The following is a 12,359-nucleotide window of genomic DNA, read 5'->3' on the forward strand; positions in this document are numbered from 1 at the left end:
TTTTTCTGCTTATGTGGTGCTGAAGAATCAAACCCATGGCCTCATGCATGTGAGGCAAGCACTCAGCCTTGTACTCTTGATTTTTTTTTCCGCTCAAGGCTGGCACTCTATCACTTGAGCTATGCCTCCACTTCCAGCTTTTTGCTAGTTAATTAGGGATTTGTCTCACAGACTCTTCTGGGCAAGCTTCAAACTATTATCCTTGGATCTCAGCCTCCTGAATAGCTAGGTGTGAGGCATAGAACCTGGTTCCTCATAATACTTGCAAGAAGTTAACCAGATGCAGAGAATGTATACCTTATATCTGACAGGAGTGGTTTTAGAAGCAGAGATGAGTGGCTGAGGGCAGACCCAGAGTGACAGGTGAAAGGTCATGGAATGGGGTAGGGAGAAGAATTCACCACCATTCCAATGGTCTTACCTGTATTATCTCTTATCCACTCTGCAGTGGATAAGAGGATAACGTTGGAAAGAGAATCTGAGGACTTGTTGTAAAGAGTCAGCATTTGAACTTGGGCACTTTCTGACCTTTAATGACTACAGTCTTTACCAAAGTGGCTAGAGATCCATAGCTCAGTGGTAGAATGCTCGTCTAGCATGCACAAGGCTCTGAGTTCAATCCTCAGCCCTGCAGAGTGAAGCCAACAAAACCCTGGTGTTGCCAGTCACTGGTGGCTCATGCCTGTGTAATCCTAGCTACTCAGGAGGCTTGAGTTCTGGGGATTGCAGTCTGGGTCTTATCTTCAATTCACCACCAAAAAGCCAGAAGTACAGCTGTGACTCAAGTGATAAAGCTTCAATTGGAAAAAGCTAAGGGACAGTTCCCCAGGTCACTGAGTTCAAGCCTCATTACTGGCACAAGCAAACAAACACTTGGCTTTGTTTTCTGTTTCTTCTACCACCCCCTTTTTTGCCTCTTCAGCAATAAATTCATTTATTCAGCAAAAATAAAAATAAATAAATGATGTGTGTTGAGAGAGAGAGAGCAGAAGTTCTGTCTTTCCGCTAAGGAAAGCATCCTCAAACTGCTCTTTCTGTGAACTCAAGCCAGGGGCTCAGCAAGACCCAAAGCAAGCAGGAAGCCCAGCCTGGCCCTCCTGCCGAATCTCCGGTGGGGGGGAGGGCAACAACAGCGCTGGTTGTAGTCCCTGCCCTGCTACTGCCTGGCGTGGGGGACTTAGATGACCCTGCTGGCCATTTCCTGTCTCGGTTTCCTCATCGGTCAACTCAGGATCAGTGCCAGCAAAGGTACTCCCGTAGCAGAAACTCTTTCTTTCTACCTTCTCCTGCCTTAGGAAAGCGAGCCCCCCAAAACACATCAGAGCAGCAGGAAGGAGATGCAGCTGGTATTGGCCCTTGTGGGGGTCCTTCTGGGGGCGCCTGGAATGCCAGCTTGGGCCCTTGAAGTCTCTGAGGAGATGGAGCTGGGTATGGTCGTGGGAGAGGGTGGCAGGGACGGGAGGCGTGGGCAGCAGGAAGGGACTGCTGGCTGAGGGGGTGCTGGGGAGAAGATGGCAGCGGGGAGCTGGGCTCCAGCATTGCCAGACGGCTGTCTGGCTCCCAGCAAGCACCTGTGTCTGTGTGTCTACAGAGATGACTGGCCTTTCGCCTGTCCAGCTGGTGGTGAGCCCCTTGGTTGTGTGTGTGTGTGTGTATGTGTGTGTGTGTTAAGCGCTGGCATGTCTGGTGTGGCATGTGTGTGTGTAACATACCCCCAAGAGGAGCCTGGCCCCGCAGCGCATGCGTGCGAACCTCTGCTGATCTGCCGTGTGCCCCTGCATGGTGCCTAGAGGTAGAACGCTGCTTCAGCTGGGCTTCTGGGGTCCTCTGATAGCTCCCTTCTGCCCTCAGAGCCCTGCTCGGCCCCCAGTCTGGAGAAGCAAGAACAAGAACTGTTGGTGGCCATCGGGCAAGCTGTGCAACTGTGCTGTGGGCAGGCTGAGCGTGGTGGCCATTGGTACAAGGAGAGCAGTCGGCTGGCACCTGCAGGCCGGGTCCGGGGCTGGAGAGGCCGCCTGGAGATTGCTAGCTTCCTGCCTGAGGATGCCGGCCACTACTTCTGCCTGGCCCGAGGGTCTATGAGCGTCCTGCACAACCTCACTTTGGTTGCAGATGGTAAGAGTGTGTAACACGAGGGACAGGGGTGCCTGAACCTCCCATCTGGGATCTCAGATGCCTTCTGCCTTCTTCTGTTTCTAAAGTAGACTCGTTGACCCTCAGCCGTGGTGATGATGAGGACCCTCAAGGCCCCAGGGGCTCCTCCAAGGGCCATGTGTACCCCCAGCAAGGTTGGTATGAATCCTCAAAGACTCGTGTCTCCACTCTCTTTGGTGGGTGGGCCTGGGCGCTGTCCCTCAGCTCTTCAGCTCAAGGCGAGCGCTCTACCACTTGAGCCACAGCGCCACTTCTGGTTTTCTGGTGGTTTATTGGAGATAGGAGTCTCACGGTCTCTCCTGCCCGGGCTGGCTTTGAACCGTGATCCTCAGATCTCAGCCTCCTGAGTAGCTAGGATGACAGGTGTGAGCCACCAGCAGCTGGCTTCTCCGCTGTCTGTCCGATCACTTAGAAGACTGGGAGCCAGTGATCATGTTTGGAGAGCTAGATACTTACCCTTCCCCCCACCCCCAGCACCCTACTGGACACACCCCCAGCGCATGGAGAAGAAGCTGCACGCAGTGCCTGCTGGGAACACTGTGAAATTCCGCTGCCCAGCTGCGGGCAACCCCACGCCCACCATCCGCTGGCTGAAAGATGGACAGGCCTTCTACGGGGAGAATCGCATTGGTGGCATTCGGGTAAATCTCTGTTCCCCCGTGACCAGTCCCCTCGTGTATACAGATAAAGCCGATGAAGAAAACATTTGTGGATGGGCACCAGTGACTCACGCCTGTCATCCCAGCTACTTGGGAGGCTGAGATCTGAGGATCGCAGTTCAAAGCCAGCCCAGAAATCTTATCTCCAAGTGACTACCAAAAATAAGCCAGAAGTGGTGCTGTGGCTCAAGTGGTAGAGCGCTCACCTTGAGCTGAAGAACTGAGGGACAGCGCCCAGGCCCAGAGTTCAGCCCCAAGACCCAGGAAAAAAAAAAAAAAGAGCTAAGGGCTAGGTGCTGGTGGCTTATGCCTATAATCCTAGCTACTCAGGAGGCTAAGATCTAAGGATCAAAGCCAGCCTCAGCAGGAAAATCCATGAAAGTCCATGACATTTCTTATCTTCAATGAACCACCAGAAAACCAGAAGTGGCGCTGTGGCTCAAAGTGGTAGAGCGCTCGCCTTGAGCAAAAGAGCTCAAGGACAGCACCTAGGCCCTGAGTTTGAGCCCCAGTACCTGCACAAAGACTCAAACCTTGAGTCTTTGAATACTTCTAGGAGCCTTTGTTGGTGGTGGTGGTGTTGGTCATGGGGCTTGAACTCTGGGCCTGGGCGCTGTCCCTGCGCTCATCAGCTCAAGGCCAGCACTCTACCACTTGAGCCACAGCGCCACTTCCGGTTTTCTGGTGGTTCATGAGAGATAAGAGTTTCCCAGCCTTTCCTGCCTGGGCTGGCTTTTGAACCAGGATGTTCAGATCTCAGCCTCCTGAGTAGCTAGGATGACAGGCGTGAGCCACTGGCACCTGGTTAGGAGACTTTTTGTTTGTCCTAAGGTGCCTGGCCTTGGCCTGCCCTTCTCTGAGCGTTGAAAGCTAAAGACAGACCCTGTGTGTGCAACACTGACCCCTCCTGTGCTGGCCTCTGGTGTGTGTGTGGGGGGGGGGTGCTTGTTGATCTCCCATGGCTTCTTCCTCTGCCCCCAGCTGCGGCACCAGCACTGGAGCCTGGTGATGGAAAGCGTTGTGCCCTCCGACCGTGGCACCTACACCTGCCTCGTGGAGAACGCCGTGGGCAGCATCCGTTACAGCTATCTGTTGGATGTGCTGGGTGAGTGGAGGGGACTGGTCCTGCCCTCCAGGGGGAGGGCAGTCAAGTCCAAGGGTGGGGGCTGTGTGGACTGGAGGGGAGAGCGGGGCTGCCAGGCAGAGGGTACAGTGTAAAGCCCATGTGTGAAGAACGCAGTGACTTCGCAGGCAGGTGGGCTGTAGAAGGAGGTTGATTGAGCTGGGCGTCGGTGGCTCCCGCCTGTCATCCTAGCTACTCAGGAGGCTGAGATCTGAGGATCGAGGTTCAAAGCCAGCCTGGGCAGGAAAGTCTATGAGAGTCTTATCTCCAATAAACCACTCAGAAAACAGGAAGTGGCGCTGTGGCTCAAGTGGTAGAGCGCTAGCCTTGAGCTGAAGAGCTAAGGGACAGCGCCCAGGCCCAGAGTTCAAGCCCCACGACCGACCAAAAAATAAAGCAGGTTGATTGTTAGGCTGAGAAGCGGCTCTGAGCTCAAAGGGAATAAGGGAGCATTGAAGGATTAAGCCGGGGAAGCCGGAGCTGAGCAGACTCTGAGCTGACTGTGGGGAAGGCCCTATCTTTGAACTGGGGAAAAAAGACCAGCACCAGTGGCTCACACCTGTAATCACAGCCGCTCCAGAGGTTGAGATCTGAGGATCAAAGTTTAATGCCAGCTCAGGGTAGCAAACTTTGTGAGACTCTTATCTCCAATTAATCATCAAAAAAAAGCAGAAGTGGAAAAGGGATTCCAGTGGTAGAGTATGTCAGCCTTGAGTGCAAGCTAAGAGAAGCCGGGCACCAGCGGCTCACGCCTGTCATCCTAGCTACCCAGGAGGCTGAGATCTGAGGATCACAGTTCAAAGCCAGCCTGGGCAGGAAAGTCCATGAGATTCATCTCCTATAAACCACCAGAAAACTGTAAGTGGCGCTGTGGCTCAAGTGGTAGAGCGCTCACCTTGAGCTGAAGAGCTGAGGGACAGCGCCCAGGCCCAGAGTTCAAGTCCCACGACTGACCAAAAAAAAAGTTAATAGCATGTAGGCTCTGAGTTCAAGACACACACACACACAGAGAGAGAACGGAATGAGGGGGAGGTAGCTAAAGGGGGTGCTTGTATGGGTGCCGCTGGTCAGGGATGACGGCCTGGCCCGGCCCCCCAGAGCGGTCCCCGCACCGGCCCATCCTGCAGGCCGGGCTTCCGGCCAACACCACGGCTGTGGCGGGCAGCGACGTGGAGCTGCTGTGCAAAGTGTACAGCGACGCGCAGCCGCACATCCAGTGGCTGAAGCACATCGTCATCAACGGCAGCAGCTTTGGCGCGGACGGCTTCCCCTACGTGCAGGTCCTAAAGGTGAGCGATCCCCGGCTCCCACGGGGGTGGGGGGTGGACACCTGCCCTCTCCCCCACTCCCTACCCCTCTCCCCCTCCCCCCACAGACCGCAGACATCAACAGCTCTGAGGTGGAGGTCCTGTACCTGCGCAATGTGTCTGCTGAGGATGCGGGCGAGTACACCTGCCTGGCCGGCAACTCCATCGGCCTCTCTTACCAGTCAGCCTGGCTCACGGTACTGCCAGGTGGGCCCCCCAGGACCCTTCCCCCTCCCCCCCCCACAATCTGGCCCATCTCGCTTGGCCTTGTGGGATATGGCTGTGTGAATGGCTCACATCTGTCATCCTGGCTGCTCAGGATGAGGAGATCTGAGGATCGTGATTTGAGCTAGGGGAATCCATGAGATTCTTGCACTCTAATTAACCCCCTCCACACACCAAAAGAAAAGAGGGAGTCTGGCATTGGCAGCTCACGCCTGTCATCCCAGCTACTCAGGAGGCTGAGATCTGAGGATCGCAGTTCAAAGCCAGCCTGGGCAGGAAAGTCCATGAGACTCTGATCTCCAGTGAACCACCAGAAAACCAGAAATGGCGTTGTGGCTCAAATGGTGGAGCACTCAGCTTGAGCTGAAGAGCTAAGGGATGGCGTCCAGGCCCACAGTTCAAGCCCCACCACCAACCCAAAAAAAAAGGGGGGGTAGTGGAGCTGTGGCTCAAATGTAGGGTGCCAGCCAAGCAAAAGCACAAGATCCTGGGTTCAGTCCACACACACCCAAGCCAGGACTTGTGTTAGATTCCATTTATGCCCCCATCCATGCAGCCCTGTGGCCCGTGAGACCCTGTAAAAATACAGTTTTGTTTGTCAGTCCTAGGGCTTAACCTCAGGGCCTAAGCGCTGTCCCTGAGTCTTTGTGCTCAAGGCTAGCACTCTACCACTTTGAGGCACAATTCCATTCCTGGTTTTGAGACCCCATTTCTGGTTTTCTGGTGGTTCATTGGAGATGAGAGTCTCACAGACTTTCCTGCCTGGGCTGGCTTTGAACCTCGATCCTCAGATCTCAGCCTCCTGAGTAGCTGGGATGACAGGCGTGAGCCACCAGCACCCTGCAGAAATGCAGTTTTCTATGTGTGTCCCTAAGTGCACTGGATGGAGTGTGGGGAGGGTCAGGACCTTGCTGGGGGCGGGGCTGGACAGTGATCACTCTGCTCATTTCCTGTCTGTCATTCATCGGTGGACAAGCAGAGGAGGATCTCACGTGGACAGCGGCCACGCCGGAAAGCAAGTATATGGACATCATCTTGTACGCCTCGGGCGCCTTTGTCTTGGCCGTGTTCCTGCTGCTGGCCGGCTTGTATCGAGGGCAGGCCCTCCATGGCCGCCACCCACGCCAGCCCGCCCCTGTGCAGAAGCTGTCTCGCTTCCCTTTGGCTCGGCAGGTACTGTGTCAACCCCCTACACACCCCGTCCCTCCGGGCTTGGAGCCCGATTGTAGCAAGCCATCCTTTCCTCTGCGCAGTTCTCTCCGGAGTCCGGTTCTTGGGGCAAGTCAAGCTCGTCTTTGGTGCGGGGTGTCTGGCTGCCCTCCCCGGGCCCCCCCTTGCTGGCTGGTCTTGTGAACTTGGACCTTCCTCTGGACCCTCTGTGGGAATTCCCTCGGGACAGGTACACGGAGCAGGACCAGGAAGGGTCCGCCCTGAGCTGCCCCCCAGAGCTCTGAGGCTTTCTTGGTCTCTAGGCTGGTACTTGGCAAGCCACTGGGAGAGGGCTGCTTCGGGCAGGTGGTTGGCGCAGAGGCCTTCGGGATGGACCCCACCCAGCCGGACAAAACCAGCACTGTAGCTGTCAAGATGCTCAAAGGTGGGTATGGCCACCAGTAGGGGGGGGAGAGAGCAGAAGTAGCAGAAGGGGTGGGTATGGAGAGACTTCTGGATGCCAGCGATGCTGGTATATTAAGAGTTACTTCTAAGTGCTCAGGCCTTGAGTTCAAGCCCCAGGAACTCTCCCTCTCCCACTCCAAACACACACACACACACACACACACACACACACACACACATACACACAAACTCACACAGTCCCAGACCCCCAAGTGTTGTATTGAATCCACTCCGAAGCCAGATGCTGGTGGCTCACACCTGTCATCCTAGTTACTCAGGAGGCTGAGATCTGAGGATGGAGGTTCAAAGCCAGCCCAGGCAGGAAACTCCCTGCGACTCTTATCTCCATAAACTGCTAGAAAACCAGAAGTGGCGCTGTGGCTCAAGTGGTAGGGTGCTCACCTTGAAGAGCTGAGGGACAGCACCCAGGCCCTGAGTTCAAGCCCCATGGCCGATAATAATAATTTTTTAAAAAATGCTTATCTCCAGGCTGGGAAGGTGGCTCAGTGGTAGAGCGCTTGCCTTGCATCCATGAGGCCCTGGGTTCGATTCCTCAGCACCACATAAGCAACAAGAAAAAAGCCAGAAGTGGCGCTGTGGCTCAAGTGGTAGAGCGCTCGCCTTGAGCTGAAAAGCTGAGGGACAGCGCCCAGGCCCAGAGTTCAGGCCCCACGACCAGACCCAAAAAACAAAATTAAAAATAAAATAAATAAATAAATGAAAGGCTTATCTCCAAAGAGCCACAAGAACACTGGAAGTGGCTCTGTGGCTCAAAGTGGTAGAGCACTAGCCTTGAATGAAAGAGCTCAGGGACAGAGCCCAGGCCCTGAGTTCAAGCCCCATGACTGGAAAAAAATAAACAAGAATACTCCAGCCCCTTCTGCAAAAACTGGCCCCAGCCACCATTCCACTCCCTCTCCTCCCTCCCTCCTCCCTCCTCCCTCCTCCCTCCTCCTCTCTACACAGCTGGAGCCACCTGGTGCTTTGTGGACAGCCGGGATTGAGAAATGCGCCTTATGATCATTGCTGTGTGGGCAGGGGCGGCGGGGGGGGTTAATATCATTGTATCATTGTCCCAGGGCCACTGACACCCCCCCAGGTTAGGCCTGGGGGTGTATCCTAAAGCCTCAACTCTTTCCCCAAAAGCCAGAGCTCTTCCTAGCTGTGGCCTGGCAGCGGCCTCCCCCAATTCCCAGGCCAGATAGACAGCAGGCCCTGTGTTTACCTCAGGGTGCCAGTGTGTACCCTTTCTACTACTCCTAGGAGCTGTGTCCCGTTCCTCCTCCCCCCTCCCCATGCTCAGGGACTGGTGCCAACCCCTCCAGATACAGCTTCCTTCCTGTTTGGAGGTCTTAACTCTTGCCTGTGTCTCTTATTTCCTGAACTTGCTCACAGGAAGGCTTACTTTCAGATCTTTTTTCTTTTCTTTTTTTTTTTTTCATGGGGGGGGGTCCGGTCTTGGGGCCTGAACTCTGGGCCTGGGCGCTGTCCCTCAGCTCTTCAGCTCAAGGCTAGCGCTCTACCACTTGGGCCACAGCACCACTTCCGGCTTTTTTCTTGTTGCTTATGTGGTGCTGAGGAATCGAACCCAGGGCCTCATGCATGCAAGGCAAGCGCTCTACCACTGAACCACCTTCCCAGCCCCATCTTTTTTCTTTTCTTTCTTGTGCTGGTCCTAGGTCTTGAACTCAGGACCCTGTCCCTGAGCTCTTTTGCTCAAGGCTAGTACTCTACCATTTTGAACCCTAGTTTCACTTCTGGTTTTCTGGTGGTTTATTGGAGATAAGCGTCTCTCGTGGACTTTCCTGCCCAGGCTGGCTTTGAACCTCCATCCTCCGATCTCAGCCTCTTCTGAGTAGCTAGGATGACAGGAGTGAGCCATCAGCACCCAACGTGTCTCTGTGCTTTTGTGCTCCAGGCTGGTGCTCTACCACTTGAGCCACAGCTCTATTTGGGGTGGTTCGCTGGAGACAAGTCTCACAGACTTCCCTGTGCAGGCTGGTGTCAAACCCCAGGCCTCAGATCTCAGCCTCCTGAGTAGCTAGGGTGACAGGTGTGAGCCACCTGAGTGTGAGTTCAGGCTCCTTGACCTGACTTGTCTTCACAGACAACGCCTCCGACAAGGACCTGGCCGATCTGGTGTCGGAGATGGAGGTGATGAAGCTGATTGGCCGACACAAGAACATCATCAACCTACTGGGTGTCTGCACCCAGGGAGGTGGGGCACCGCTGGGGGCGTGGCTGGGGGTAAGAGGAGGCAGAGACAGAGTCTTAGCAGTCTGGCTGTGCCCCCCACCCCACCCCTGCCCCCTCTGCAGGGCCTCTGTATGTGATCGTGGAGTGTGCAGCCAAGGGAAACCTTCGAGAGTTTCTCCGGGCCCGGCGACCCCCAGGCCCTGACCTCAGCCCCGACGGGCCAAGGAGCAGCGAGGGGCCCCTGGCTTTCCCAGGCCTGGTCTCCTGCGCCTACCAGGTGGCCCGGGGCATGCAGTACCTGGAATCCCGGAAGGTGGGCGTGACTGGCAGCCCTCCAGACCATCTGCGCATGCTCCTGCTGGTCATTCATTGTCCCCCACTGCTCTGTCTTCACTCCGCCACCTTCAGTGTCCCCTGTCTTTATTCCCAGGCCCCCATCCTAGTCAGCTACTACTGCCTGGCCCCTTTTCCTCTCCATTCCCTGAGCAAAAGCAAAGAAGTGCCGGAGTTCCCTGCTGTCATGTTTCTCTCTCTTCCTTTGTTTCCTTCCTTCCCTCCTCCCTTCCTGTTCCTTCCTTTATCCCCTCTGCTCCCTTTCCCTCTCCCCTCTCTTACTGTTACATTGCCCTTTTCTGAATCTCGCACCTCCTCATCTGTAAAATGGGTAGACGAGCCGGGTGCCGGTGGCTCATGCCTGTCATCCTAGCTACTCAGGAGGCTGAGATCTGAGGATCGCAGTTCAAAGCCAGCCTGGGCAGGAAAGTCTGGGAGACTCTGATCTCCATTGAACCACCAGAAAACCAGAAGTGGTGCTGTGGCTCAAATAGTAGAGCACTTGCCTTGAGCTGAAGAGCTAAGGGATGGCGTCCAGGCCCAGAGTTCAAGCCCCACGACCGACCAAAACAAATGGATGGAGGAGTCAGGCACACCCCACCCATACGCACAGGCTGCCTGTGAGACTCTGGGCACAGCTCCCAGCATGTGTCCTTCTGTCCCCTGTTCTCCCCCTCCCCCAGTGTATCCACAGGGACCTGGCAGCCCGCAACGTGCTGGTGACTGAGGACAATGTCATGAAGATCGCTGACTTCGGGCTGGCCCGTGGCGTCCACCACATTGACTACTACAAGAAAAACAGCAATGTGAGTCGGGGTGGGGCGAAGCTGGACATGGGGGTGGGGGGGAAGGGGGGGGGACTTAGGGTGTGGCAAGCATCTCCCCAGCGACCTGGGGACTCGGCTTAGTGTGTCCCCACCTGACTCCCCTCCAGGGCCGCCTGCCGGTCAAGTGGATGGCGCCTGAGGCCTTGTTTGACCGTGTATATACACACCAGAGTGATGTGTGAGTTCTGGAGACCCCAGGAGGGGGGGGAGGGCCTCAGAGGGGGGGGGTGTCTGCCGCCATCACTGTCCTGACCTGTGAAAGCGATGACTTCCCTGGCTGGGAAGGTGGCTCAGTGGTAGAGTGCTTGCCTCGCATGCCTGAGGCCCTGGGTTCAATTCCTCAGCACCACATAAGCAGAAAAAGCTGGAAGTGGCGCTGTGGCTCAAGTGGTAGAGCGCCAGCCTTGAGCTGAAGAGCTGAGGGACAGCGCCCAGGCCCAGAGTTCAAGCCCCACGACCGACAAAAAAAAAAAAAAAGACTGGTGCTCTACCACTTGAGCCATAGCTCCACTTCCGACTTTTCAGTACATAATTGGAGCTCTGAAATCTGAGGAGCTGGGCGCTGGTGGCTCACGCCTGTCATCCTAGCTACTCAGGAGACTGAGATCTGAGGATCACGGTTCAAAGCCAACCCAGGCAGGAAAGGCTGTGAGACTCTTTATTTCCAATGAACCACCAGAAAACCAGAAGTGGCGCTGTGGCTCAAGTGGTAGAGCACTCACCTTGAGCTGAAGAGCTGAGGGACAGCGCCCAGGCCCAGAGTTCAAGCCCCAAGACTGACAAAAAAAAGAAACCTTACCTAGGTCCACCAGGTCCAACTCCAGGGCCCCTGAGCCTCCCCTCTTGCCCCCCTCCATCTCAGGTACGGGCTAATGCGTGAGTGCTGGCATGCCGTACCCTCCCAGAGACCCACTTTCAAACAGCTGGTGGAGGCCTTGGACAAAGTCCTGCTGGCTGTCTCTGAGGAGGTACTACCCCCCTCTCCTGCCCCCTCCACTGCCCGCCCCCCTCCCCGGACCCCATCAACCTGAGCACATAGGCGTCTTTTCCCAAGAGGCTGGAAGCTGATCAGTCCATCTCTTCCAGTACCTTGATCTGCGCCTGACCTTTGGCCCCTACGCCGCCCCTTCCGGTGGGGACTCCAGCAGCACCTGCTCCTCCAACGATTCTGTCTTCAGCCACGACCCCCTGCCCCTGACATCCACTTCCTTCCCCTTTCCGGGGGTGCAGACAGGAACTGGGGTGTGAGGTGGGGCTGGCGGGCAGGCCCCATGGTCCTGGGCCTCGTGGCTGACACAGTGGATAACTCTGGCTGCTCCGATCTCTGCTTTGGGGAGACCCCCCCCTTCATCTTGGGGATAAAGCTTCCTGCTGCGTTCCCAATCCACAGCGCCAACCCCACCGTGCAGGTTGGAGATTCCACGCCGTGGTTTTGTGTAGTGCTGGGGCTTGAACTCAGGGCCTGGGCCCTGGCCCTGAGTCTGTGTCCTTCAAGGCATGGTGAGCCACAACACCACTTCCGGCCTTTGAGTGGTTCATCGGAGATAAGAGCAATCGTGGAGATTCTCGCCCAGGGCTGGCTTCGAACTAGGAGCCTCAGATCTTAGCTTCCTCAGTAGCCTGGATGATTGGTGTGAGAGCCACCAGTGCCTTGCGGCCAATGCCAATAGCCTAGGAGCCTGAGTGGTTGGATTCTGCTCCTCCTCCTGAGCCTCGGTACCCGATCCTCGCCGCCTGGGCCTCCCTGGGCCTGGCTACAGAGCTGCTGTCCCGAGCCCCTCTTGCTTCTTCACAGGGAAGAGGTTAACTGCCTTGGGGATCCCACTGCCCCATGTCCCTCCCCCTCTGCTCATCCCCCCTCAATCTTGGGGGGCCAGTGGGGGGAAGAAAGGGAAGCAACATTAACTCTGGTTATCCTTAA

General features: G+C 56.0%; 1 protein-coding gene across 1 annotated transcript in view; it reads left to right on the forward strand.

Moving 5' to 3' along the window:
- The window catches only part of Fgfr4 (fibroblast growth factor receptor 4), a 13,721-nt gene extending 1,826 nt beyond the window's left edge, over window positions 1-11,895 (forward strand). Inside the window, exons 2-18 of the mRNA XM_013015987.1 lie at window positions 1,296-1,428; window positions 1,852-2,115; window positions 2,205-2,288; window positions 2,629-2,795; window positions 3,795-3,918; window positions 5,035-5,225; window positions 5,312-5,450; window positions 6,448-6,641; window positions 6,722-6,867; window positions 6,941-7,062; window positions 9,190-9,300; window positions 9,401-9,591; window positions 10,295-10,417; window positions 10,546-10,616; window positions 10,701-10,723; window positions 11,273-11,406; window positions 11,525-11,895. Of these exons, the coding sequence (XP_012871441.1) occupies window positions 1,338-1,428; window positions 1,852-2,115; window positions 2,205-2,288; window positions 2,629-2,795; window positions 3,795-3,918; window positions 5,035-5,225; window positions 5,312-5,450; window positions 6,448-6,641; window positions 6,722-6,867; window positions 6,941-7,062; window positions 9,190-9,300; window positions 9,401-9,591; window positions 10,295-10,417; window positions 10,546-10,616; window positions 10,701-10,723; window positions 11,273-11,406; window positions 11,525-11,686 (2,337 nt within the window). The 5' untranslated portion in view covers window positions 1,296-1,337 and the 3' untranslated portion in view covers window positions 11,687-11,895. The remainder of the gene's footprint in view (window positions 1-1,295; window positions 1,429-1,851; window positions 2,116-2,204; window positions 2,289-2,628; window positions 2,796-3,794; window positions 3,919-5,034; window positions 5,226-5,311; window positions 5,451-6,447; window positions 6,642-6,721; window positions 6,868-6,940; window positions 7,063-9,189; window positions 9,301-9,400; window positions 9,592-10,294; window positions 10,418-10,545; window positions 10,617-10,700; window positions 10,724-11,272; window positions 11,407-11,524) is intronic.
- The last annotated feature ends 464 nt before the right edge of the window (window positions 11,896-12,359 follow it).

The sequence above is a fragment of the Dipodomys ordii genome, unplaced genomic scaffold (genome assembly GCF_000151885.1).
Source record: "Dipodomys ordii isolate 6190 unplaced genomic scaffold, Dord_2.0 Scaffold29, whole genome shotgun sequence".
NCBI classification, from domain to species: domain Eukaryota; kingdom Metazoa; phylum Chordata; class Mammalia; order Rodentia; family Heteromyidae; genus Dipodomys; species Dipodomys ordii.